Source organism: Gopherus evgoodei, chromosome 1 (genome assembly GCF_007399415.2).
Source record: "Gopherus evgoodei ecotype Sinaloan lineage chromosome 1, rGopEvg1_v1.p, whole genome shotgun sequence".
NCBI classification, from domain to species: domain Eukaryota; kingdom Metazoa; phylum Chordata; order Testudines; family Testudinidae; genus Gopherus; species Gopherus evgoodei.
In genome coordinates, this window is record NC_044322.1 from 164,300,869 (window position 1) to 164,328,476 (window position 27,608).

The window sequence follows — 27,608 nt, forward strand, 5'->3', positions numbered from 1 at the left end:
TCACAATAATTTTTTTAAATCATGGTTAATTTTTTTGTGTTAATCGTGCAAGTTAACTGCGATTAATCAACAGCCGTAATTTATAGACACAAAGAAAAAATATTTTTGGAGAGCTCAGGGGGTTGATAATCGGATAGCAGTTTTTCCCCCTTTTATTCTTACTAATCTGAATCCAGCCCAAGTTAGAAATGACCAGAAGTAGTTATCTCATGGCTGTTTAGTGGCTTACATAGAATGAATTGGTGGCATTGTTTTAATTCCTACTAAAAAGTCTTCCATATGGCACAAACTGCCATCACCACACTTGGCACTGAACCAAACCAGAACCAAAACTCCCATTGACTTCATTGCAGTAGGACTGGGCCTTGAATTGACATGGAGCAGTGGTTCTCAACCTGTGGCCCACAGGTCACTTGCAGACCAGTCAGCACACAGCTGTGTCTCGTGACATCCTCAGGATCATACACGGAGTATGTTTTTTGTGTAGGTGTGACCCGTATAACACACAAAATGCTACAAATGTGGCCCACAATGGTAAATAGGTTGAGAACTACACGCATGGACTCTGTTCTGTGGATAGATAGAAGGCTTCAATCTCCAGGAACGTTTCACAAGTACTTTTTTATTTAAAACCAAACATAAGTAGTTCATAAAAACATGTAATCTACAAGATACCAAGGAATTTTGGGGAACATATCGTGTGCAATGCTTTTGATTTCTTTATGAAGTTTCTATAAACATGATTATCTGAACACACATTAACAAAACCAATACTTTAAAATAGCTATAAAATTGAATGTAGTTTTTCTTTGAAATAAGCTGGAACAGTTTTAGAGCCCTCCTTGTAGATTTTTTTCAAGTGGGTGCTATTTTTGAATAAACTAATTCTTATGCTGCTGCTTTCTACATCAACTAGTATGAACTTCGTAAAAACAAAACAAAAAACCCTCACGATTTCTGTCTTACGTGTTCGTTTATTCAGTGTGGTGGATTTTTTTCAGGTCGTGGCGGAAATGTCTGGCTCAGTCCTGTGGGATGTGCTCTATCAACATTACATGTTTCCATTCCTTTGTGTTCCCAGCTGGGACAGAGAATTCCTTTTATTCAGCACTTGGTGTCCGTGGCTGTGGTGGAATCAGTGAGATCAATACCTGGATATCAGGTATCTAATTTTAATTCATTTTAATATTCCTATTATTTTCACATTTCATTGAGTTCAGTCTTTAACCTGACCTTCATAACTAGGTTGTGTCATTGAAACCATAGATCAGTGATACTCAGACTGAGGCTCACAAGCCGCAAGTGACTCTTTAATGTGTCTACTCTGGCTCTTTGCAGAACATGATATTAAAACACTGTATGATTTAATTATTAACCAATCAGGATGCTTTTGCTATGTTATTAACCAAAAATAATAATACTTGGTCAATCATTTTTTGTGTGAATTTTTATTTTTATATATATATATATAAAATAAAATGTTACAAACTAAATATTTCCTGTCATACGGTTTAAATATGAATACATAGTATCGTAGTAAATGCAACAATAAATTCACACTACTGTGCCTCTTTTGGGTAATGTTGATCCCTAAGTTGTCTCTGAACCGCTGAGGTCTGAGTATCACTGCCAATGAGTTTAGCTCTTCAGTAATACTGGATTGTATAATTGCTATGTGATTAAAAGAATGGATGGATTTAGCCTTCCGATTCATTTATATGTGTTTTTAATAGCTCTGGTGCTTGCAAAGTGAGTGCCTGCTATTGATTATATTGAATCTAGCAAACTCATTTCACTTATAATCTGATGAGCATTTGAGCCTCAGATTCCATCAGTGAAGATGGATTTACCTTTTGCTTTGTCTAAGTGTTGGATTCATTTGTTTTGGTTATGAAAGTGTTGAGGAAAAGTGTGAAGAAAAACGGAACAAAACTGATAAATGCTTTTTTTATTGGTGCGTTTCAGAGGCCACTTGTTCCCTTTTAAAGGATTTTTTCCAACTCTTTCTGAAGGTTGAAAACTGATTTTTAAAGATAAAGTTAAGAATATTGCTCTCAGGAGGGAATCGAATGTCCTGTTGTCAGTGTTCAAATGAAGAACCAATCTTCTTCTTCACCTCATATCTCTTTTTTTTTTAATGTTACCATATTCTAGTATTTGCTAACTATAAAACTTCAGTATTTTACAGAAGTAGTTAACTAAAGCACATGTTTCCTATATTACTCAAAATGAATGTCTTATGCACATTTACGCATGAACTTTATTCTGGTGGCACCCAGTAGCTTTGCTGTAGTTTATGGTCTGTCAGCCCTTCTATTAAAACCTCCTAGCTTCAGCACTTCATAACTTGACTGTAAAAATTGCTCCAGACTGAAATTTGCAATACAAAATCTTTGGCTGGGGAGGTCAGTATTTTTAACTATTGAAAATAAAAGGGGAAGAGGGGTTACTTTTTTAAAGTGTGAGTCCAAAAGCAAAAATAGACATAATAGTTTAAGACTCTTCTTGCTTCTGCACCTCTCTTCATATTGTGGCATATATAGCGGCTACTTTTCAATGAAATATTTTTTTTTAAAAATTAGTCCATTCAGGAGTAGCAACTTGATTGACACAATAGATGATGATATTAACACAGAAGGAATAATTGTGTCAATAACATATACAGTTGAGTCTACAGAGTATACATTTATATTTTTAGAATAGCTTGTTCTGACCATAAAGAAATTGAGTTTATCTTGAAAGAAACATACTCCACCCCCTAAGAATGAATTAACTACATAATTTGGAGCTATTAAGTTCCATCATATCAGTAATCATTAAATTAAGAGGAATCACTAAATATGCTTTGACAGTTTGTCATCATCCTAAACTCAGTGGAAGAAAGGATTTCTGTACTCCGTTTGAGATTTTTTTAAAGAAAGGAAATTAAAGACAGACAATGGATTAAAACAATGTTAAGAGTCTGACTCAAATCCATGAAAGCAAGGAAATTCAAAGTTAAATCTGAAACTCTAGTCTTAAACTGCCCCATTGGACCTAGGGTAATGCAAGGCTCTCCACGTGGTGGATAAACATATATGCCATATGAGCTTCAGTAGCTAGGAACAATGTTCTACGTTTTGGATGAGGTTTCAATCTTAACTTTATATTTCCAATACCTTTTTGCATGTCAGACTTTTATTATTACTTTAACATACTTTTAATGTTGTTTTATTACGCTCAAATTCCATTCCAGAATTTTCATACAAAAATATCAAATCTACGTGTCTCAGTTTGTCAGTCAGTCATTTTTAGGGCTGTGTCTTTAGTGTTCACAGTTCTAAATGGACAGCAGTTCAAGCTACTGTCCACAGTTCTGGATTCTCAGTGGGAAAATATGACAGTTCAATTCAGAGTTTCATTTGCAGATGACAGTGCTCTGAATACAAACAAACCTTATGTTCTAGATATTTTCTACTGTCCCTGACTCAGAACAGTATTTAGGAGCCAGTATATAACTTACAAATAAAAATAACATGTGTCACCACTACATGTAACCTGCTAAGTCAGTGCAGAATCATTGTATTTTATATTTTGACAGTAAATCCTTTGGAAACAATGGTAGTTATGCAGCAGCTCATCTTGCCTCATTATATTACAACAAAAAACTCATGTCACCACTATAGTTAATCTTGAAAATTAGTACTATTGTAGAAATATCTGCTGTTCTCCATAGCCAACAGTTAGTTCCTTTGCAGTACAAATATCTGTGGTCCATTGACTTGTCTGCTTGGGAAGTTAGTGCAGAACAGGCTGGGGTGTAAATTTAAAGCACAATTGTTATGTTGCCCTAGCTCACCACATGGCACTCTTATTCTGGACTAAAAGTGCTTTTGTGTGGTTAAATTTAATGTACTTTAAAGTGGAGCTAGTATGAAATAACTATTGCGCTTTACATTCACACCCTAACTTATTCCACACTAACTTCCCCCTATAGATAAGCTAGCAATGTGTATTTTTCAAACTCCTGAGTCTGTTACAGTTTGTTTACTCAGAGTAATGACCTGCACAGGATGCCTTGAGAAGATCTGTTAATCCTGACATACTGAATGGCTTAGCTGTGGCATGCTTTGAAAACTGTATGTCCAAAGAATCTTCTGTAAATCTGCACTGAAATGTGGATAGTCAAGTGCTTGTGGTAATGAATATGAACTAGTGATGTTCTCTTACAATTTTGTATGGTACCAGAATAAGTTAGCATTTCCTGTACAGATATGCAGAGACATCTGTGTAATGGAATCCTCCCTGGCCTTTAAATCTGTCAGGAAAGTAGACATAGACCCAGGTGCAGTTTTCACACATCCTGTAAAAGGATTTCATGATCTACAAAAAGAGAGGAAACCAGATTCTTGTAGTCGTGGAGCACCTCCCATTATTTGCCTCTTGGGATCCAGTCATGTGCAGTTTTTTAAGCTCCAGGAAGCACATTTGCTTTCTTTTTACATTTAAGTAGCTGGTGCAAAGTTTTAATTCAGTTCTGTGGCTTTAACAAAAACTTCTGTATTGCAATGGAATGGTGTCATATGATGCAGTTTGTGTTTTCAATACCATGGTATAGATTGAACATAGCTGCATAAAATGTGAATATTTTTAGGACTATTTACATAGTTAATTGTGAACTGGAATTTTCTCCTGACTGCTGAATTTCCTTCATGATTTTCAAGATGTCATTGCCTCCCTGTCTGACTTCTTTCTGCAAGGACCTTGGGATATATTTGTTCTGTTCATTGTGGGCAGTTCTAGGCGTGTTTAGCAAAGTTGACTGTTTTTCTTTAATAGATCATTTTTATCCTGAAACAAATTTTTATGGTGAATAAAGAAATTCAACAAATTTGTTCATAGATTAATAGATTGAAAGACTAGAAAGAACCATTGTGATCATGTAGTCTGACGCAAGCCAAGGAATTTCCCCAAAATAATTCCTTTTGAACTTTAGTTTCTTTGCTTAAAAAATCCAATCTTGATTTCAAAATTGCCAGTTATATACAATCCCCTTAACTCTTGGTAAATTGTTCCAATGGTTGATTACCTATTGTCTGTGATTTTGAGATTTTTAGGGAAGACCTCTGCCAAGTCACTTTGCAATCCCTATTTTTGATTATGTATAGTTCCTGTAAGCCATTAATATCTACTGTATAGCTTATTACTAAATAACTGCTCTCAATGTCTGTGATTGCTGCCAACGTTCATAATAAACCACCACGAAACTTGGGCTAGGTCAAGGCATCCAGAAGATGCAGATTCCCCTACAGATATTTACTTTCTTTGGAGTTGAGGAGTAAGCCTTGAGAAAGAGTTTTTCAAGGTGAAAATGCCAACTTTCTCCTTGATATTTGGATTTTTGGCAGTCACGGGTTACCATTTTAATGTTGTTATACTTACCAGAGTACCTCAAATGTGTGCTTAGTTATAAAAACTCAAATTCAAATATAGTTCTGTATCTGACTCATTGTTCTGTAAAACATTTTGATCTACTTTAATTAAGAAAGAACTAAATTATGTTCCAAGGTAGCAGAGAGAGATGGCATTTGCAAAAATACTGAGTGATGGCAGAGTCTTTACAAAAGAAGAGCATAATATGTTTATATACATATACATTGATTTATTTAGGATATTGACCTGCGAGTGAAGTGGCCAAATGATATTTACTACAGTGACCTAATGAAGCTTGGTGGGGTTCTGGTAAATTCTACACTTATGGGAGACACATTTCACATACTTATTGGTAAGTGTCTAAATTATTTCAGGCTTGTCAGGCCATTTCTTCTAAAGCTATTTAATTATTCTTAATGTCCTATACGAGTTCAAACTACAAGAACAAGAGCAAATGAGAAGTGGGTATGCAAACCATGATATTCACAAAACACAAAAAATAGATGTCTTCAGAGCTCTATAACTTTCCATATGGCTGGCCAGGAGAAGCTAAACACAAGCATCAGGATTGATATAGAAGATTTTGAAGAATTAAAAATAACAGGATGAAAATTTTCTTTCACATTGAGTCACAAAGGTAGGGTACCATGGAGAAAAGTTTACTATATTTTTAATGTTTTTTCCTATCTAATAAGCACGCTGTGTCTTTTCCTTTCTCCATGAAGTGAGGAGTAGAATAGATCTGTCGTGCTCAGGAGCAAACTCTGTGCTCTGTAGGGAGTTCCAGAATGTCCTGCCTCCTCAAAGCAATTCTTTATCTTTTGATAAGTCTAAAAACTACATAGAAGTTCCTTGACGAATCCAGAATGTTAAGACAGGGAGATTATTATTATTGTTTAGTATTGGTGCATAGCACAACATATGTGCACAGTATTTTACAGAGCAAATGAAGAAATGGTTCCTACCCTGATAGCTTAAAGATCTAAACAAGTTACACAGCTTTAAGTCAAAAACAACAAGGAGTCCTTGTGGCATAATTTATTTGGGCATAAGCTTTTGTGGTTAAAAAAAACTGATTTCTTCAGATGCATGGAGTGAAAATTACAGATACAGGCACAAATATATATTGGCACATGAAGAGAAGGGAGTTATCTTACAAAACACGGCTACCCCTCTGATAATCTAAACCTTCTAACCCTAGTTATGGGTGGAGAGGGAGCGAGGGCTCTTTTTCCTGTTTCCTGAAAGTCCCATTGAGAACCTCAACCAAAAGGTTTTTGAGTTAAACTGTTCCACAAATTCGTGTCAAATTCAAAGGCAGTCTTGGAACCACTAAAACTGCATTTGTCAGCTAATAAAACTACTGTTACTTTGATACTAGGGTTAGAAGGATTACATTATAAGAGAGGTAGCTGTGTTTTGTAAGGTAACTCCCGTCTCCTCATGTGCCAATATATATTTATGCCTGTATCAGTAATTTTCACTCGATGCATCGGACGAAGTGGGTTTTTTACCCACGAAAGCTTATGCCCAAATAACTCTGTTAGCCTTTAAGGTGCCACCGGATTCTTTGTTGTTTTTTCTATCAGGATAAAGATCCTCTCTGCTAGGGAACCCAGCTGAATTTAAGTGTCCGTCTCAGAAGCAGACAAGGCCAAAGACAAACTCTTTAACTAACTGGCATTACCAGGTTTTCTAACCATGACAGGTCACTCATTTCATATATCCTATGAAGAGATTTCTAAGGCTTCAGTCTGATCCTCTGTTCACATGTTTGTCAGGCTGTGCAAGATAGGTGATGTTTTCTCTTTTGCTGTCACAGTTTTTGGAAAAAATCTTGAAATTGATAGTACATTAGTAGCTAAGGTCTTTATTCATATGTACTATGTTTGAGTGCAAATAGCTGTGTTTGAGTTGTTTACTTCTTAGCATATTGTGTTAATTTTTCTCATTTTCTTGTTAGATAATATGTTTCTCCCTACTTCCAGTGGTATTGGTATATTTTGCTAGATATTACTGTAGATCTTTCTTTCGTGTGCATATTCTAGTTATTTAAAAAAGAAAAAAAATAATTTAGTTCCTGAAGAGAACCTTTTCTCTCCAGATAATTCCAGATGAATTAATTCCATGTTTTCATGATCTCATCAAGTTTATAAAATAATGTAACCTACTGGTTCCTACAGAAGAAGCCAGTTTACTCCTGAGCCTGAGTGACACGTCTAGCCTAACTGCACAGGGAAAGGAAAATCCACATTATACGGGGGGAAGGAGGGAATAAATAGTTTATACAAGATTTTCTTACATCTCTCAAAGCCTGTTTGAGGAGGCTGCAAGAAAGGTCCCCAAGAGCCGTATAATAAGAATGGCTTTTTGCCAACAGTATCCTAGCTGGAGAGATCTCAGTGAGAAACTTGAGGCTTCAAAAGTATATTATGGCAAGACAGCTTAAACTATCTGGAGTCTAACCCTGAAAAGTCTGACTCTGCAGGAGTTTTCCCAGAAAGCCAGTTGCTGACTTATGAGCTGAGGGAAAAAAGGCTTATTTTCCAGAATATGAAATCAGTTAACTGTAATAAATAGAAGAGACTCTTGTCACATTCTAGGCTGCTAGATTCATAGTATGGTTAATCATCTGCTTTCAGATAGTTTGGTAGCTGGCTGTCAATACCATAATTTAAGGGATTTTCAGTTTTTTATTGGCCGTCGAGACAACACAGCTAGCACTTTCCTTATTCCTAAATCTTCACTTTAGTCACAAGTTAGGAGTTTGGTAGGATGGCATTTTCCTGATGGGACTTTATAGGGGCTATTTGATCTGGCATTTATTGGCAGAAAAGAGTTTAAGGGAGGATGTAGACATAAACGTTAACTAGACTCCGTGTAATTAGCTGCATACATGGATTTGGGAATGCAAGAGATTGATGAAAAACGGTATAATGGTGGGGAAATCCTTTATGAAAACCTTTAGAAAGCTTTTCACCTAATGATTGAAGACAGTGCAAATGCATTTGTTATATGATAAGAAATAGTCAGTATTTCCTACTCTGCACTCATGATTTTTCTTCCTCAGGCTATGGATTTAATGTGAATAATAGCAATCCCACCATATGCATCAATGATCTCATCATGGAGTACAATAAGAAAAATATGACAAAACTAAGGTCCTTAACAGTAGACTACCTGATTGCTAGGAGTGTAACTGTGCTGGAAAGACTGATAGACATATTTCAGGAAAAAGGACCTGATGGAGTTCTTCCCTTATATTATAAATACTGGATACATGCGTAAGTATAGCTGTCTTTTCTATTCATCTTTTCCTAAACTTTCCCTTTAGAGAATTAGGAATAACTCATAGATGTCTTGCCTTGCACTGTGAATGTTCCACTAGATTGCCTTTTCAAGCAGCAGTGACTTAGTTGGGTTTTACGTAAGAGCACACTTTCAGTATTTATATTGGTGTTAGAATAACATAGATCAAAATGTTAATGTATTGGCATTTATTACAAAACTTTGTTAGGCATCTTGCATGTACAATCTCATGAAACAGTGAGAATATTTGGGGTTTTGTAGCTATTTGTTTTGCTTATGCTGAAATTGTGCTGTACTAATTTATCAAAAATTACATTGTAAAAATAGTGTGAATTAACCATGCGTTCTGCAAAAGGAGTCTAAGGAGAAAAAGGAGCTCTGCTGAAGGTCATTATCTCTAAAGATTCAGAGAAATGAGGAATAACACTGTCTTTATAGAAGACTCAATGCTCTCTCCCTATAGTATTTATCATGATTACTGTTTGTTAGTCATCCTTGTTGAATTGTTTTTATAACTGATATAAAATCCACAACCAGCTCTGGTGAATTTCAACCACTGTTTCATTTTCATTTCATTTCAGAGGAGGGAAAAGTTCACATGTAGTAATATAATGGGTTACTTTTGTGACGTGTTCCAAGTTTATTCTTAAATAATTAACTGGTGCTCCCTTTTCTTCTTTTTTTTTTTTTTTTTTTTTGTAGTGGTAGGCACGTCCGTCTCTGGAGTGAAGAGGGCCCTTTAGCATGGATAGTTGGAATAGATGATTGTGGATTCCTTCAAGTTCATGAGGAAGGCAAAGGTGTAGAGTCTGTGCACCCAGATGGCAACTCATTTGACATGCTGAAAAACCTTATTATCTCAAAGCAGCAATAGACCTTACAGTTGGTGAAAAAGCTGCTCTAAAAAGATTGTTCAGTATTCAGCAACTAGCAGCTGATCTTGGCTATACACAATATATCAAACTGGAATGATTTGGAGGTGAAGTGTAAAAGCTACATATAGCATTTTACATTATTATTTAATTTCTGCTGTGTTTTCTAGCCAGTGGCCCTAAGGCCCAGTTAGTCTTTTCTATGCATTTTTCATGTTGCATATTTTTAAGCATAGAGGTGAGAGGTAGCTTATGATTAGGATAAATCAATTTTTTACCAGTCTTTAGTTTCTTCTTTCTTAACATGGATAGCTTAGTTGAAAGTTGCTACAAAAGTTAGTTATCATCTCATTACTGGAGACCTGTAATCTTTCGCTAATTGCTGTTTCTTTAAAAATTCACTAATGGTATTGTTTGTTGTGAGCATTTACAGTAGGGAGCTATTTGCAAAGGACTATGTTAAGCTCATCATTAATTCAGTATATTTAAGAAACTAAAAAAACTGCATATATTTGTTTTTTTAAAAATGTGTTTGAATAATGCATCTCTTGTGGTTTTGCTTTGGGTATAAGCAATAAAATGTTTAAATTACTTACTATGAGATTTTAAAGAAATGAGTTCTGCTTATGTCAGCTGTGGAGGGGACACGTGAAACCACACACCCATAAGGGAAAGTGGGAAGAATTCTGCAAGTTTATTAAGTTAACTGTTTACTCACTGTATACTTAGATTATAGTCCCTCCCACCCTTTAGAAATAATGAGCAACTTTGCTGATTTGGCTCTGCTCCCAGTGGGCTTCTGTATCCTTTCATCATTCTGTAACTGGATCTTTGGCCTGTGGGCCCTTTGCACCTCTCTTGTGATGGCCTTATGCTTGCACATCCCCACCGGCAGTGCCTGTGAACTGGGTTAATATATAACTCCCAAGATATAGATATTTTCTGCTTTTCTTAGCCTGTTAACTAGCTCTGATTGTTCGTAAATCACCCCATTCCTCCTTGTATCATGGTCTTTCTTTCAAGAGCTCTTAACCCTCCACAAGAATTGCCCACCACATATGCAATTAGTGAATCACTTAGTTGTCGTCCCCTTTGCTATTGGCCATCAAATACTCAGTCCAAGAATTGATATCAGTGTTGACTGTACTTCACTTAGTCCCTGAGAGATGAACCCCATCCAAATGATGAAATAAGAGAAGGAACCTTATTCTTAAGGTCTCCTCTGCTAGCAACTACTCCAGTGAGAACCTCTGTTCCTACCATCTCTCTAAAATCTCTTTTATTGTACTTTCATACTATTTCCCAAAGCAAGCCTCCTATTGTGGTGTTAATAATGGAACCCAAGGAATTTAAGGATTGTTTACTTGAAAGTGCCCTGCAGTCAGGCCTCCAACCTTACCTAATTGCTGTAGAGGCTGGGTCAGATACAGTAGATAAGACAGTATGTGACTGGAGGGGATAGGCGAGAAGCTGAACTTGAGCTCCCAATTGCGCGGATATGCTTTCAGATTCTTCTCCTGGACCAGTCAAATTTTCATTTACAGCCCGGTCACCTGAGCAATGACCTCAAGCCAATCACCACACATCAATAGACATCAGGTGTGACCTGGCCAAAAGCCAGCTATGTCTCCTACTGTGGACTGCCATTGGTTATTACAGCACCCTTCTCTTAGGAAGCTTGGCTCAACCAAGTGGGTTCTCTCAAATACATTCCTGTCTTCTAGCCATAAATGGAATTTATGGGTTAAAGTTCACTTCATAAATAACCAATATAAGGAGATCAGCTCAATTACAAATCCAAGAAATCGTAAAGGAGAGTTGGCCTGTAATGGTAGATTAGAGTAATCCTGATTTACTGGGATTTGGATGCTTTGTCAGTAAATTGCTAGCGATTAAGTTTTCTGTGTATTTAAAGTGAGGATTTTGCCCTCCATGTCGTAGTTTCTCTCACTTTGTGCCTTACAAAACAGTCAAGTTTCTTACATCAGACAGGACTGCACACCAAAAAATGATAGAAATAACACAACAAGAGACTAAATATTGAATGACTTTTATTTTAATATACTCTGTTTAAACAATAATGCCCAACTTCCCTCTCACAAGATTTTGGTTAGATTTTAATACTACTTTGGGCTGGGAACTTTTGACTACTGACTTATAGATATACATGAGTATTTATTTTTAATACTCAAATTTAAGTTTGAGCTACTAATTTTAAATACTGAAAGGAACTCTTACAATGTAGTGTTCTCTACTCTTCTCTACCTTTTCTTTATACAGTTTATGAATGATGCATGTTGCTACTTGTCAACTGCAGAATTTTGATATTGCCTTCTTACTCCTTGCCAGCATCCGCAGCTATAAACAGTGAAAAGAAAATTCAACAATGCTCTTGGTTCTTCTTGGTCTGGTTTATTTCATCATGAAAACCTTCCCTTAATGCAGAGCAGTACATTCCCAATCTGACTCTTGTGTAGCTGAATTAATCGAGAAAACTGCTGTTTGTGGTACAGTCTTTAATATAAAACCTGACTGTCACTATCAGGGCACAGTCAGGCAGTCTTTTTGTAAAGCAGAATTAACACACTTAGGGCCATATGATACCACTGATTTTTTTTTGTCTGAATGTGACTTACATTTGAAATGTGACAATATATGGCCCATACTGTAGTGAGATCAGTAGCAACAGTAGTTCTTCTGAAAATTTCCATATGAGATTAACCTGAAATACGGTCCCCTGATTGAAATACACCCAAACTTCAGGAAACTTGGATCCAGATTTGAATGTGGTGGCATGCCCTGATCTCGGTCATGAACTGATCCAAAACCCTGGATACAAACACCCCAAAACATTGGGAATATTTGGATCAACATCTAGGTCCAAAATGCGCAGTTTAAGCCCATGTAACACTTTGCAGAATCCTATTTCTGCATATAGATGCACTAATGCAGACCTGTATGCCTTCCTGGAGCATCACTGACTTCTTTGGGACTCTACATAAGAATATAGGCCTGCTCACATGGGTTGGTAGGGCTGCATGGGTATAAATACCTCCCCCCCACCCCACCCCCCACTCTTTCAGTCAGCAGGTAATGCAGCAACCGTCAACTGACCTGGCCCCAACTGCTTTCTGCCCTTCCTGTCAGTACCTGAAAACTTCCCCTTTCTCCCCATCTGCTGAAAGGGAGCTGTTAAAGGGGCAAAACCCCTTTTCCTCAAGCTAGCCAGACCAAGACCCACTTGCATGAACATTGCAGTAGGCACATTATCCCAATAAAAAAACTAAGGGGGAAAATGTACTCCTTGTGGGCAGAGCTGAGTGTCTATAAAACTGCACTTAGCTGAAATGCCACAGGACCTGTAGAGCAGCCAGATATATATCTTCAACTATATAATAAAATGCCAACAGTCTTTCATAGCTCCTGTCATTGCTTTTTGGATTACTGTGGGGGGTTCTTAATGAAAACCATATTTTGTTTATGTTTTACGCTGAAATGCTATTCTGGACATGTCTGCATTGGAAAAATTATTTAATTTCCTTTTTGTAAATGAAAACTAATGAAGTGTGGACATGTCAGAGCACAAGTAGATCGTGTGGGAATACAACTTTTCCTTTACGCTTTTTAATGGCTTGTTCTCGTGTATACAAGACTACCTATTGTCTTGAGAGGGGAAAAACAGCCTTCGGTTGGATGAAATATTTGTCATAAACCTGACTTTTGCTTCAGATGTACCACAGAATTTTACAAAGCAAATTCCTGTTCTATGCAGAACAGCTGAGTAAGGCCATTCTGACCAGCAGCTGTCACTGTCAAGAAAGCCTTTTTATTCTACACTCATCTTAAGGTATATGGGGAACACAATCGGTAATCTCATTGTTTTTGTGCCAAACTTGTATATTTAAAAAAAAAAAGTCAGAGTTTTTATATAACTACTACGTTTTTCGATTTAAAAAATCCCTATACAAATTAGATAAAGCATAGAAATATGTATGGGCAAAGGTAGAAAGTCAGCCATCCCAAAAATCTAGAAGTATCACACTGAAAATGTGTTGCTGTTAAAATATCTAGATTAGTAAAACACCTATTTCATTTTTAGGCTGATGCCACATCTCAAACAATTTTCTTGATGAAGTGCTGTCAAAAGTATTTCATTATGGGACCCATATTTCTTGCAATTTGAGATTTTCTCCTGGTCTCAGATATAAAACTCCTCATCAGATGTGAAAATAGTTAGAGATTGTATATTGATAGCAAACCTTTTGCTGAGCAAGTGTGACTGGGGGAGGAGAAGGTGTCTGCCTGTCTCTCTTTGGAAAGAGTGAGACAGGGAGTTGTATCCAGGTAGAACTGATACCATTTCCAGTGTTTTTAAAATTATATCAGGCACTTAGAATTAAGAGTTCAAGATCTAAGCAAACCTCACTCCTGTTATGATGTTTTATAAGTGTTTGGTGCATTTTTAAATAAATATCCTGCAAGATTAATATACCTCAAGGGCTGTTATCTAGAAATTATACTGAAAAATGTTTAAATCTTTATGCTGTAGCTCCACTATTGCAGGTAAGAAAATATTTTGGTTTTGGTGGTTTTTTGGCAGGGGAGGCAGTCCAAGATATTTTGTTCTTTTTGATTCAGCCATAGGACTGTAGTAATTTGAAAAATTACAATTCTGAAACGAGCTGGGGAACTATGATGAGACATATAGTTATCCAAAAAATACAGCTCTGAAATATTTGGCATGGAAAGTAGTACATAACCCATGCTTCAGTTCAGCTGATGTCTTTTAATGGGGTTAGATTCCATCATTAGAACCTATTAAAACTAGCTGATTTCTTGGTGAGCAGTATTTGTGGAGAGCACATGCATTTTTCAGCAGTGTTATGCTATTGTAGTGGACCGGTACCATGGTGCCAAAGCTATGGTGAAGCTGCTTTCTCACCATTAACAGATGGGACTTAGCCGAAGAATTAGAACAATTAACACATTAGAGTCCCACAAATCATCTAGGAAAAGGTGTTGCAATCAAATGCTGTAAATTTGTGATGTATTTAAAATACTCCACTGGTAGGTTTTATTCAGCAGACAGGGTTATTTTCAGTCCTTAAAGATAAGGCTATTTCTAGAAAACTGCTATGCATAGTTGGAATAAAATTAATTAAATCCTTGCATTTTATAGTTTGAAAGAATAATCTAAGTTATGTTGTCAAAGCTATGATCACAATTAAAAATTCTAAATGCTCAAAAAAATCTCCACTATGTGTCTGTCATTCTTAATGATACCTTATGCTTATATTTAAAAAAAAAATCAAACCTATTACTCCTTTGGCTACAGTATTTATTAACATTTTAATAGTTTTGTTTTATATTATAAATAAGCAAAATATGTTTTATATTTTTAGGGAGTAGATACATAATTCTGAGCATTAATAGTGTGTTTGTATTTTTCTTTACTTTTCACAAGTATTTGCCAAATACTTCATTTCTGAATCATATTTTAAAAAAAAAAATGTTCCAGGAAAATAGTGGACTCAGACACATTTGTTCTGAGACATAACTGAGATGGACTGAAAAAAACACATTTACTGTCACATTTTGTGGATTTTGGACAAGTACCAATACTGCAGCAGATATCCCATTCTTTTATAAAAATAGCATCTGTTTTGTGTGTGAGCTGTATTTTCTAACCTGTGTATTGTGCATATCACTGTGTTTAGAATGAGTAAATCTACTGAGTAACTGTTTAGAAACTTCAGGGCTGTATTCAATAGAAAAGTTTGTTACTGCACTTACATGTGTTGTGATATCTCTGCTAACAGCATGCAAATTTTGAGACACCAATAAGTGATTAATGTTCCCAATTTCACTCTTCATTAAAACTCTGTATTTCTCTTTACATAGTTTCTTTGCCATTCCAGGAACTCCCTAAGAAGTGAAAAAATCTGTGGAGTTGCACAATGAAAGTATTTCTGGCTCAAATGAATGCGGTAGAGAGAAGGGAAATGAAATGGTTTTTCCCTAATATATTCTGATTTACATTTCACTTATATGGAATATTTTTCCTAATATTTAAAAAAAAAAATCAATTCTTGCACCATATACTGCGCTGAGTATGCACAGTGAACATCTGTAGTTTAAGTGTCTCAAAGTATATATCTGTACTTCTACTTCTTTATAGAATTCTTCATTCATGTTCCATATGTGAATACGCAATCAGTGTTTCTGTTTTGAGGTGGCTCAGGGAAATGTTGCACATTTGGGTTTTTTAGTGACAAATATATGTTCTGAAACTTAATCCACATTATCATATGTGAATGCATAATTGCTTCTCTATTTCCTAACTATAAACCTCTACGTATCAGAACCTCATGTACTGTAAAACATCTGCCGGAGAACGATGGAACACATCCATAACACACATTCATTGACTACAGCTGCAAAGTGTGAATAACGAAGTAAATGCTTGAAAATACTTTGTGGTATTGTACTTTAAAAAAAACAAAACACTAAAGCCAAACTTGTACCTTCTGAAATCATGTTTTCACAATGAAGACCGACTCAAAAGAACAAAAAATATACTAGACTGACTTTGTGTGCAGCACACCGTACAATATGTAATATGGGGGAGCTGTGCATCGAGTTTCTTCTTGACAGTGCAGACAATGTCAGTTTTCTCATTGCAGGACATTTTTAATTTTAAAAAATTAACCCAAGTAAGTCTTGGCATCATTGTACTCTTCTAGGAATTAAGTTGGCTACATACATTAGTGACACTAGTTTGGAAGGTCAATTAAACAATGAGAACAAAGCACTTGTAGCTAATCATAATCAATATCAGTAATAGGATTCACTTGTAAAATTCCTTTAGCCCTGACTCCTTTCTATCTTTGGAGAAGCACAGAGTGCACTTACAGTGAACATTTTTGTAAAGGCATCAAAATTCTAGTAGCTACTAGTAAATATTTTTGTCGAGCATTATAGTGAAAGTATGCAGGGGCAGAGATAAAAGCACTGTAAGCGAATTAAAAGTTCAGTTAACTGTGAACTTGCAGTGCATCAGATGAATTGCAAAATAAGGCTTTCTCAATACTATTAACCTTTTAATAGGAAGGCAGTACAAATACTGAAAATTGTTTTTTAAACACATCTTAAGCATTTCTGTTTACTTGTTATATCAATATTCATAAAAATCTAGGAAGATAAATGAATTTTGTTGCTGTGTATGAAATACAGAAAATGCTTTATTGATTAAAAATGTATACATTGTATTACATCCTTTAACATATTTGTCTTTAATAAGGTGTAATCCATGAGCATGTATTTTTCCATATTGCACAAGCCATGTGAGTACTTTCTTTAGAGATACTCCTACAGAGCATGAGACATTTATATTTAGCTGTGGCAGATAAAAGCTTTTATAATGTAATCTAGCCTTGAATGGAACTAAAAAAAGAAGCTAGATATTGCTGACTCAAGTATACAATGCAGTCTTCCTCTAAAACACTATCCGACTCCATTATTTGTACTTGTTAATGTTTATATATATTATTTTAGGGAGTCATTCGTCATTTTATCAAGGGCACAAAGAATTTTTATGGAGGTGATGGAAAAGGTGTTGTATGCTGATCATGTCTACTCTCTATAGAACATACATACAGTAGAACCTCCGAATTATGAACACCTTCGGAATGGAGATTGTTCCTAACTAAAATGTTTGCAACTCTGAACAAATCGTTATAGTTCTTTCAAAAGTTTACAACTGAACATTGACTTAATACAGCTTTGCAACTTTGCTATGTGGATGAAAAATGCTGCTTTCCCTTTACTTTTTTTGTAGTTTATGTTCAACACAGTACAGTACTGTATTTACTTTTTTGGAGGGGGGGTCTCTAGTGTTGACTGATTGTGTACTTCCAGTTCCAAATGAGATGGAGTGGTTGACTGGGCAGTTTGTAACTCTGGTGTTTGTAACAATGAGGTTCTCTTGTAAATACGTATGTCTCCTTATGTCCTGATTTGTACACCATAGGGACAGGCGAAAATAACTAATTAGTACTTCATTGGAAATATTGAACAAAACTAAGTAGAGGGATTTTCTGCTAATCTGAAATGCTTTTTCCTGGATAGAGTTTACTGTACCTAACCATGAGAGCTGTGTGAAATTTTCAGCTCTATCTAACACAAATGTACTCGAACTGCTTTTTGTAACTTGCAGTGGTTTCTTGTGTCCAAACTGTCTGTCAGAGTCTTTTGTGCTGAGAGAGAATCTGTGAAACCTGAATCTTGACTTTGGGTCGAAAAGGAGAATTTAACTTTGCTAAAATCTGAACTTTTTCAAAACTTTAGAAACTGCTGACACATTTTTGAACCAAGCTTGTAAAGTTTCACTGAATTCTTGTCACTATTTCCTTTCCTGTCTATAATAAGAAATTTATAATGTTCCTATCAGGACGGTCTTTTGAATAGCATCTTTGAAAAAGTGCACTATCTTCTCCCAGTATATCCAGTGGCACACACACTTCAAAAAGTTATTTCTTATCACAGCATTTTTTTTATTGGGAGTAATTTTCAGTCCTTGCAGTGCGATCTCATGTTGTGCCAATCTTGCTATGACAAGACTTTTTAATATGTATCTGTGTCGTCTAGTTTGACATTTTATCATCCCTCTAGAATACCCTGTGATACCAACAAGGTATGAATTCCTGACTCTCTGTTAAAATATATCATAAAGCTAGAATTATCAAGCTATGTTTTAGACTATTCAAATAATAAGCATTCCAAGACAATGTGATTTGTGGTTAGTTCATGCAATTATGTCATGGATACTTAGGATTCATTACCATTTTTTAAACAAAGTTCATTTGTCAGGTTGTTTACAACATGGGTTGAAAATTGCTCTAATATTTCACAGTGTTTGTCAGATAACATTTAAACTAAATTTTATGGTTCATATTAATGGTAAAAATCTTGAATAAATTTTGGAGTCCTAGTTTTTAAAAAAAGAAAAAAGAGTTGCCTCTGTATAATTCTAGGCATATAACACTTACCCTTTAATTTTGTTACATACTGTAAAATAACAAAAATATGATCTTTATATGGCTTCTTACTGGCAGAGTCAACACCAGAGATTAATCTGTAACAATGAAGCACTGAAGCTAGATGTGTATTTTCTGACCTTAAAGGTACTATTACACATTACTTGCCAAGAACACACAAAGTTTGTCCCTCATTGACCTTCTGCTATGCTCAGTAAATGTAACCATGTTTTCTCATGCTTTTTAGAAATCATTACAGTTTGTGTTTGTTTTTAATTAAGAAATACATTTCTATTATAGTCACCTCCCATTGGCTATTATTACAGAAGTTCCAATATAATGGGGTAGTGCAGTCTCCTTGTGGGTTTCTGGAGAAGAGGCTGATGATGGACTTTGATTTTTATAAATAAATGTATTTACCTCTTCAGAAGTGTATCCATAGTTTTCTGCTACATGTCCTGTCGCTGTACATGATGAGGTTTGAAATGTACCGTGTTTGGCTAAAACATGATGATAGTTCAGAAATACAAATGGGACTTGTCCAGTAGTTCTTGTATCCATCATGTGTTCATTTTCAGAATCATGGTCAAGCTTTACTGTCATTCTGTCATCGTTGTCTAGTTCATCCAGGTTCATAGCAGGATGGCTAATATGCCCATATTTTGGTTCTTTCATACATACTCTCCGTGTTTGTTCATATACTGTTGGCACTGGCAGGAGATGACTTAATTGTCCAATAGCTTTAGCCTGAAAACATTCTGATTTTGGCAACAAGGAATTAGCTATGGAGTTTGAAAAAGACTTTTCATTAACACACACTTTTTCTTGTAGGTCTCTGCTGAAAGCTAACTTGTTTTCTTCTTTAATGAGATGATGAGATGGATGTATCCTGCTTTCTATTTTGTTGGGTTTCATGATGCTGGAGTTGTAAAGCTCTTCTTTGTATCTGCCATTTGGCATGGATGTTGCACAACTTGTAAAGCTGTCAGATGTAGCATCTTGGCTGTATCTTCTGTTTGGTATGGGCACTTTTAGGGAGAATAAAGAATATTAATTGCTGATGACTGGAGTTCATATACTTTGTTGTGTTAGAGACTGTCACTTTTTATGATTTAACATTAATACCAGCTAAGTTTGGGCCTAATCCAAAGCTCATTGACTTCAGTGGTTTGAATCAGACCCTTTGACTGTATTGAAAAACAAGAAACAGATATGGAAGGCTAGTCAGTGTGTAAGGCAACTGACACTTTAGTTGCTCTACACTGCAACTTTTCAAGTAGAAAAATGTTTTGATTGCATTACTAGATGAACTTCTCATTGTTTTGTCGGTGTGGCTGTAAATTGGTTTCCTCTTTGAAATGGTTGAATCAGGAAATTTAACAAGGACTTAAATATTTGGAAAAGGGATACAAGTTTATACTTCTGAAAATTCTTTGTAAAAGCTTCAAAATCTATCCCCAAAATAAATGTTACAGTTTTATTATGTATTAAATTTGGAGTCAAACAGGACTTTATTCTTGTTGCCAGAGTGTTGGGGGGGGGGAGATTACTTGGACTCTTACAGGAGCCATTTACAAATGGATCTAGACTTATGTCCTGTTATACTGGCTTTTTAAATTGTTTCTTTGAAATGAAATCTAGTTTTGGATATTAAAAATACTGTATCTGTAGCAGAGCAGTAGAAATGCCACTTGACAACTGTAATATTATACTTATGCTTTTGAGAGAGACTTTGATATGTCAAAAACAGTGCAAAAACTTGGGGAGTTTGACGATCAGAATATTGAATCATGGATGAGCCTCAGATGCAAAGGTCAGATCTGGATTCAAGGTATCCCAGTTTTCAAGGATATTTGAATGTGGGGTTTTGGTTTCATCCCATCTTTCTGAAATACAAAAACGTCTGCTGCATCTCTTCTCAATAAGTTCTGCTCTGTCCATGGTTTAAGGATTCATTAGCCAATAGTAGTGGGTTGCATTGTTTTCTATCTGCCTTTCTGTTTTGTGCCATTTAGCCTACAAATGATGGGAGAAGCTACCTGTTTTAGTCCTATCCAATCTGACTAAAGTTATGCAATATTCAGCCAGAATATAAAATGAAGTTTTTAGTTGGTAACCCTCTGGATTTTCTATGCTCAGTGCCAAGAAATAAATCTTGGATTTAACCTTTAATAGCAAACATTCAAATATCAGATCGAAGTATGCCTTAGTCTCATTTTCAAGTCACTCAGGCTGAGGGCAAGTCTACATGAGAGTGCTACATCGGCGCAGCTGCACCTGGTGAAGACGCACCATGTCGACAGGAGAGCACTCTCCTGTCGGATAATTATTCCACCTCCGCAAAAGCTGGAAGCTATGTTGGTGAGAGAGCATCTCCTGCCAACGTTGCACTGGTGTGGGCAGCGCTTAAGTTGATGTAACTTATGTCACTCAAGGGGGTGGCTTTTTCACACCCCTGAGCGACGTACGTTACATTGACTTAAGCGGTAGTGTAGACCAGCCCTTAGACTCAATGAAAGTATGTGGGAAAGAGCCCATCCATTTTTCAGAAGTCTATCCAACATCTTATAGGTTATGTCTACACTGTAGCTGGGATCTACTTCCCAGTGCAGGTAGACAGATGTGCTCGGTTTGCTTTTGAGCTAGCATGTGAAAAATAGCAGTGTAGCTGGGGGCAGCCACCTGTGTATGTACTCTGGAGGTCTGGGTGGAATTGTACTCAGACAGCTGCTGCATCTGTCACCCCCAGCTACATGACTATTTTTAGCATGCCAGCTCAAACAGAGCAAGCTTGTTTCTGTCTACTCATGCTGGGAAGCACACTGGCAGCTGTAGTGTCGGCATATCCTTACTTAGGGCTCACCTTGTAGTGATTGCTGACATCAATGCAACTACAATATTCACATCACTGCTGCAGACACTAGTGAAGCCATCAACTACACACAATTTCCACTGAGTTCAGTGGGAGTTGCAGCACATAACTAATAGACAAATTTGGTCCAGAATGCTGGACTTAGTTTCTCTTTTTACTTATCTATCAAAAACTAGCTTTCAAATATTGTTTTTAATATTTTTGTAAATTTCACACTAAATAGTGCAAACACTTTGTTAATAGACAAAATGACACCTTAGTTCACACGCGAAAGCAGTGTTTAATTCTTATAACGATAAGGGCTTATCTACACAGGGAAATGTACTGGTATAATTATAGTGCAGTCATTTTACCACTAGAACTCCTTGTGTAGACACTCTTATTCTGGAATACAAGTGGTTTATTGCAGGTTAGTTTATGTTGCTTGGAAGCAGTACACTGGTATAGTTATGCCAGTATATTTCCCTGTGTATATGTGCCCTCTTTACTGCAGTTTGGAGCAGAATTTAGCTCCAGTCTCTATTCTCCTCTATCAGCAGAAGCCTCATTTCCTTTACTGCACCCTCCTTTCATCCAAACAAAACTCCTCTCCCCCAACTGAAGAACTCAATTTTAAAGACCTGGGACTTCTCCAATATCATAAGATATACAAGAACTCAATTGTGTACTTTTGTTTTTTACATACTCTATTAAATTCTATTATTAATGGCTATAGTTTTGCTGTAAATTTTTGGCCTTTTTTATTTCTGGGAGTATGGATTTAATCTAAAGCTAAAGCTAAATCTGTTTCGTTTACCTCCCTGTTTGTAAGCCAACATCTAGGTGTCTCATGGGTTAGGGTAGTCAGTTAAACAAGCCGTCTCTGGAGCAGCAGAGCACAAAACATTATTGGTCACACACATACTAGCTTTTGTTTTGTGTGCTTGGTCTCAAAACATTTATTGGAACTAGACTAGAGTTAGCCCAGTGTCTTAGCAAGTCCAAGTCACCCTGGTGGAAGTTTCTCATGGGGTGGCCTCCAGTGGGAAATGTAGTGGTTGAAAGCAAACTCAGGGCATCATGTTGCCACAGGAAGTAGTTTACACCAGGACTGGTTCAGCCAATGCTGCAAACTTGCAGCTGTAGGACATCCGACTACATCAGAAGCACAGTGAAATGCCTGTGAGACATTTACTGCTCATGCTCCAGGGTTGAACTGTATGAAGTAGAAGCTGTTTCACAATGGCTCGGAGTCAATGCATTAATTCTGGGCACATTTGATGTCAACTCAACTCTCTCTTCCCCGACTGGGACTGAGTTCTCCCAGTACGCCTGGCAGACAGTTTGGGACAGGTGAGACAAAAGATGTTGCACAATTAACATTGGACCTTACAAAAGAAAGTCACAATGGCTTTGCAGAAGCGCCCTTGTACTTGCCTCTGTTCATAACCTACACCAGCCACAGTGGATCTGGTCCATTCTGCATCATGTCTCCACTAATCCTCGCTGAGTGGTTGCACTCTTTCCCTCACCGACAGGGTGCAATTCAAGAGCTTTGAAAGGAACAGTAGGGGTGTTAGCCCCACCCACTGGGAAGACTGACAGAAGCACCTTACCCCCAACCTTGAGAATGACCATGATGGGTTCCAGCATCAGCCGTTCTTGTTTTAAACATTGCCCCTTTTTAAAATTGCAGCAGTTTTGAGCAATTCTTCCGCCTCCTTTTTCTCTTCTTTTCTGGGGAATTTTTTTTCCCCACTTAGGGACCACTCTGACTAGAATACACTTCTCCCACCTTGAGATGGTGGAGCAGACCAGAATAGCACAAAGTCCAGATGGTATTCAATATGCAATAAGTACCTGCAACCTGATATTTTATTTTCAGTGTGCCCAACTCGCTAAGTTTCACTCTGCCAGCAAAAAGGGCTCTGAAGCTGATAGTCACAGCCCTCGTCCAGACTAACCCGCGGCATCGGCGGGTTAAAATCGATTGCTCGGGGATCGATATATCGCGTCTAGTCTGGGCGCGGTGTATCGATCCCCGAGCGCGCTTACATCGATTCCGGAACTCCATCAATCCGAACGGAGTTCCGGAATCGACACGGCGAGCCGCGGACATCGATGCAGCGCCGTCCAGACTGGTGAGTACCTCGATTTTAGAAATTCGACTTCAGCTACGTTATTCTCGTAGCTGAAGTTGCGTATCTAAAATCGATTTTAATTCCTAGTCTGGACGTGGCCACAGTTGCACTCCATTTCAGAGCACATATAGCACCGGAAGGAAAGGAACCTGGAGCCATCCTAAGCCAAACACACTCTGACTCCTCTCAATGATCATTTCCACCTGAAGGGACATGAGGCATGTCAGCAACAAATTAGCTGCAGCCACCGTGGTAGCAGAGAGTCCTCTGTTGCATCCTATGGGCTAAAACAGGTGCTTTTTTTCCTAAAGCAATTACCTCAGGATAGTACATTGAGAATTATGACACTGGTATAAGTTTCTTATATTCTAATGAGTAGTTCCTGCCTCAAGTTCCTGGGCAAAGGAAAATGGGATCAGCTCCCAAACAACCTACATAAGCATATGGCTGTCTGCATCTTGCCCCAGAAAGCCCAAGGGATTAAGAAAAAAGGCAAATAAACCAAAAGCCACTAGAAGTCAGAAATAATGTTTTTGTTCTCTTTTCTCCTCCTCTACTGAGAGAGAGGAACTTGCAGAAGCTCAGGGAGCACAATTTGATAGAGAATTACAGGGGGTGAAGTGTTGCCACCTGCCAAAGCTGAGAAAACAAAGACAATGGATATTACTACACTAGTGTCCAGCCTGCTGTCCCCTAGCTTGAGGAAAATCAGGGATGGTGCTCTCCTTTAAGATGACATCAGGTACAACCTCCCTGTGTTTTCCCATTCATGGATGTTTTAAGAGATCACCGCAAGTTTCCAGGTGAGGGCAAAATCCAGTCTCTAACACTTTGCAAAATTTGGGGCACTAAGAAAGCTCTCTTTGAATAATTTTAAGCATCTGTCGTTTTCATACTGCTGCCCATCATTATAATGTTCAAGAACCTTCTGTGTAAAATGAATAGCAAAGTTCATAGTGGACTTCATGGAAATCTCTGGCACTTCTCCCATTATGAAGTCAAAACTCTGCTTGGAGCTGGGGTTGGGATGAGAGAAGGATGAGAAGGATGGGAGAGATTTGGTAATAACAGAGGTGATCAAACTGAGCATCACCTACTGTGGAAAGGCTCTCTCACAAAGGATGTGCAGGCGTGGCTCTGTGATGCCCTGATTCTTTTTCCTTTCATCTGAGCCTCTTAAAAATTCCACGCAGACTTCCTCGTGACTAACGCCACCTCTGCCTGTGGCTGGTTTAATAACCGAAGCAATTCAAAACAATCCTCAAGATCCAAAAATAAAGTCTATCATCAAAGTTCATACTCAGCCCTAGTGTCTTCTACCACATCCAGAGCTCTTCTGTCCCAGTCTCCTCTTCACAAGGCTGCCATTCCCAGCTGGAAAAGACGGTTACTCACCTTTGTAACTGTTGTTCTTCGAGATGTGTTGCTCACATCCATTCCAGTTAGGTGTGCGCGCTCGTCGGAAACTTTTTACCCTAGCAACTCCAGTGGGCCGGCAGGTCGCCCCCTAGAGTGGCGCCGCCATGGCGCTTGATATATACCCCTGCCGGCCCACCCGCTCCTCAGTTCCTTCTTGCCGGCTACTCTGACAGTGGGGAAGGAGGGCGGGTGTGGAATGGATGTGAGCAACACATCTCGAAGAACAACAGTTACAAAGGTAACCGTCTTTTCTTCTTCGAGTGATTGCTCACATCCATTCCAGTTAGGTGAATCCCAAGCCATACCTAGGCGGTGGGGTCGGAGTGAGAAGTAGCGGCATGGAGCACTGCAGATCCGAAGGCCGCATCCTCTCTTGACTGCTGGACCAGGGCGTAGTGGGAAGCAAAGGTGTGGACTGATGACCAGGTCGCTGCCGACAGATTTCCTGGATGGGCACACGGGCGAGGAAAGCCAGCGACGACGCCTGCGCCCTGGTAGAATGTGCAGTCACACGGCCCGTAGGGACGTGGGCCAAGTCATAGCAGGTCCTGATACAGGACGTTACCCACGAGGATAACCTCTGTGAAGAAATGGGAAGCCCCTTCATGCGGTCCGCTACTGCCACGAAAAGCTGGGGGGATTTGCGGAACGGTTTGGTCCTCTCCACATAGAAAGCGAGAGCCCTACGGACATCAAGCGAGTGGAGCTGTTGCTCCCTGCCTGAAGAGTGAGGTTTCGGGAAAAAAACCGGGAGGAATATCTCTTGGTTGATGTGGAAGGCTGAGACCACCTTGGGGAGAAAGGCCGGGTGTGGCCTCAGCTGCACCTTATCTTTATGGAAGACTGTATACGGGGGGTCTACCGTGAGAGCCCGGAGTTCCGACACCCGTCTAGCTGAGGTGATAGCTACTAGAAAGGCAGTCTTCCAAGAAAGACAGAGTAGGGAGCAAGTAGCTAACGGCTCGAAGGGGGGCACCATGAGCCGAGACAACACCAGGTTAAGATCCCAGGTTGGAGCAGGGAATTGGACGTTAGGGTATAAACGTTCCAGCCCCTTCAGGAATCTAGTCACCGTCGGGTGAGAAAAAACGGAGCGGCCATCCCCACCCGGGTGAAAGGTGGAGATAGCCGCCAGGTGGACCCGCAGGGACGATATCGCCAGGCCCTGTTGTTTGAGGGACCAAATATAGTCTAAAATATTGGCCACCGAAACTTCCATCGGGCGGAGACCTTTCTCCACGCACCAACAGGAGAAACGTTTCCACTTGGCCGAGTATGTCGCTCTAGTGAAAGGCTTCCTGCTGCCCAAGAGTACCTCCCGTACCGGCGTTGAGCAGCGCAGTTCAGAACTGGTCAGCCACGCAGGAGCCACGCCGCTAGGTGCAGCGACTGCAGGTCCGGGTGACAGAGAGCCCCGTGTTCCTGGGTGATCAGGTCCGGGTGAAGGGGCAGGGGAACTGGGTCGGTTAAGGCCAGGTCCAGCAACATGGGGTACCAATGTTGCCTGGGCCACGCCGGGGCTACCATGATCACGCGGGCCCTGTCCCTGCGCACCTTCAGAAGGACCCTGTGGACCAGCGGGAACGGGGGAAACGCGTAGTACAAGTGGGTCGTCCACGGAATAAGGAAGGCATCTGCTATAGACCTGGGTTCCCTGCCCTGAAAAGAGCAGAACGCCTGGCATTTCCTGTTCCCCCCGGACGCGAAGAGGTCCACACGGGGATAACCCCACCTCTGGAAGATCAAGAGGGCGACGTCCGGGCGAAGGGACCACTCGTGTGAGAGGAAGGATCTGCTCAGGCGGTCCGCCAGCATGTTCCGTACTCCGGGGAGAAAGGAAGCCGTGAGGTGAATGGAGTGGGCTACACAAAAGTCCCAGAGTTGCATCGCCTCGTGACATAGGGGAGAGGATCTGGTGCCGCCCTGCTTGTTGATATAGTACATGGTCGTCGTGTTGTCGGTAAACACCGCGACACAACGACCCCGAAGCTGGTGACAGAACGTTTGACAAGCAAGGCGGACCGCTCTCAACTCCCACATGTTGATGTGCAGCTTCACCTCCTGCGGGGACCACAGGCCTTGTGTTCTCAGGGATCCCAGGTGGGCCCCCCAGCCAAGATCTGAGGCATCCGTCGTTAGGGACACCGAGGGCTGGGGTGGGTGGAATGGGAGCCCCGCACACACTACGGACTGGTCTAGCTACCAGCTGAGAGAATCCAACACCCCGTGGGGAATTGTGATCAGCATGTCTAGTGTTGCCTTGCCGGCCGGTAATGTGCGATGAGCCATGACTGGAGGGGCCTCATGCGGAGCCGAGCGTAACCGGTCACAAATGTGCATGCTGCCATGTGGCCTAATAGGGTTAGACATGTCCGTATTGATGTTAAGGGGGCTGCCTGCAATCGCTGAACGATCGCCGACAACGCCTGGAACCTTGGTAACGGCAGAAGAGCCCTGGCCACGGTGGAGTCCAGGACGGCCCTGATGAACTCCACCCTCTGCGTGGGGAGCAGGGTGGACTTGTCTACGTTGATCATGAGGCCCAAGGTAGCAAACAGGCCGGTGATCC

At 39.1% G+C, this 27,608-nt stretch overlaps 2 protein-coding genes across 2 annotated transcripts in view; one reads left to right on the forward strand and one right to left on the reverse strand.

Moving 5' to 3' along the window:
* The window catches only part of HLCS (holocarboxylase synthetase), a 209,545-nt gene extending 199,356 nt beyond the window's left edge, over positions 1 to 10,189 (forward strand). Inside the window, exons 8-11 of the mRNA XM_030578034.1 lie at positions 1,002 to 1,162; positions 5,650 to 5,764; positions 8,483 to 8,696; positions 9,424 to 10,189. Of these exons, the coding sequence (XP_030433894.1) occupies positions 1,002 to 1,162; positions 5,650 to 5,764; positions 8,483 to 8,696; positions 9,424 to 9,595 (662 nt within the window). The 3' untranslated portion in view covers positions 9,596 to 10,189. The remainder of the gene's footprint in view (positions 1 to 1,001; positions 1,163 to 5,649; positions 5,765 to 8,482; positions 8,697 to 9,423) is intronic.
* Positions 10,190 to 17,509: 7,320 nt separating this feature from the next.
* Positions 17,510 to 27,608, reverse strand: part of SIM2 (SIM bHLH transcription factor 2) — a 75,424-nt gene continuing 65,325 nt past the window's right edge. Inside the window, exon 11 of the mRNA XM_030578048.1 lies at positions 17,510 to 19,656. Within this exon, the coding sequence (XP_030433908.1) occupies positions 18,929 to 19,656 (728 nt within the window). The 3' untranslated portion in view covers positions 17,510 to 18,928. The remainder of the gene's footprint in view (positions 19,657 to 27,608) is intronic.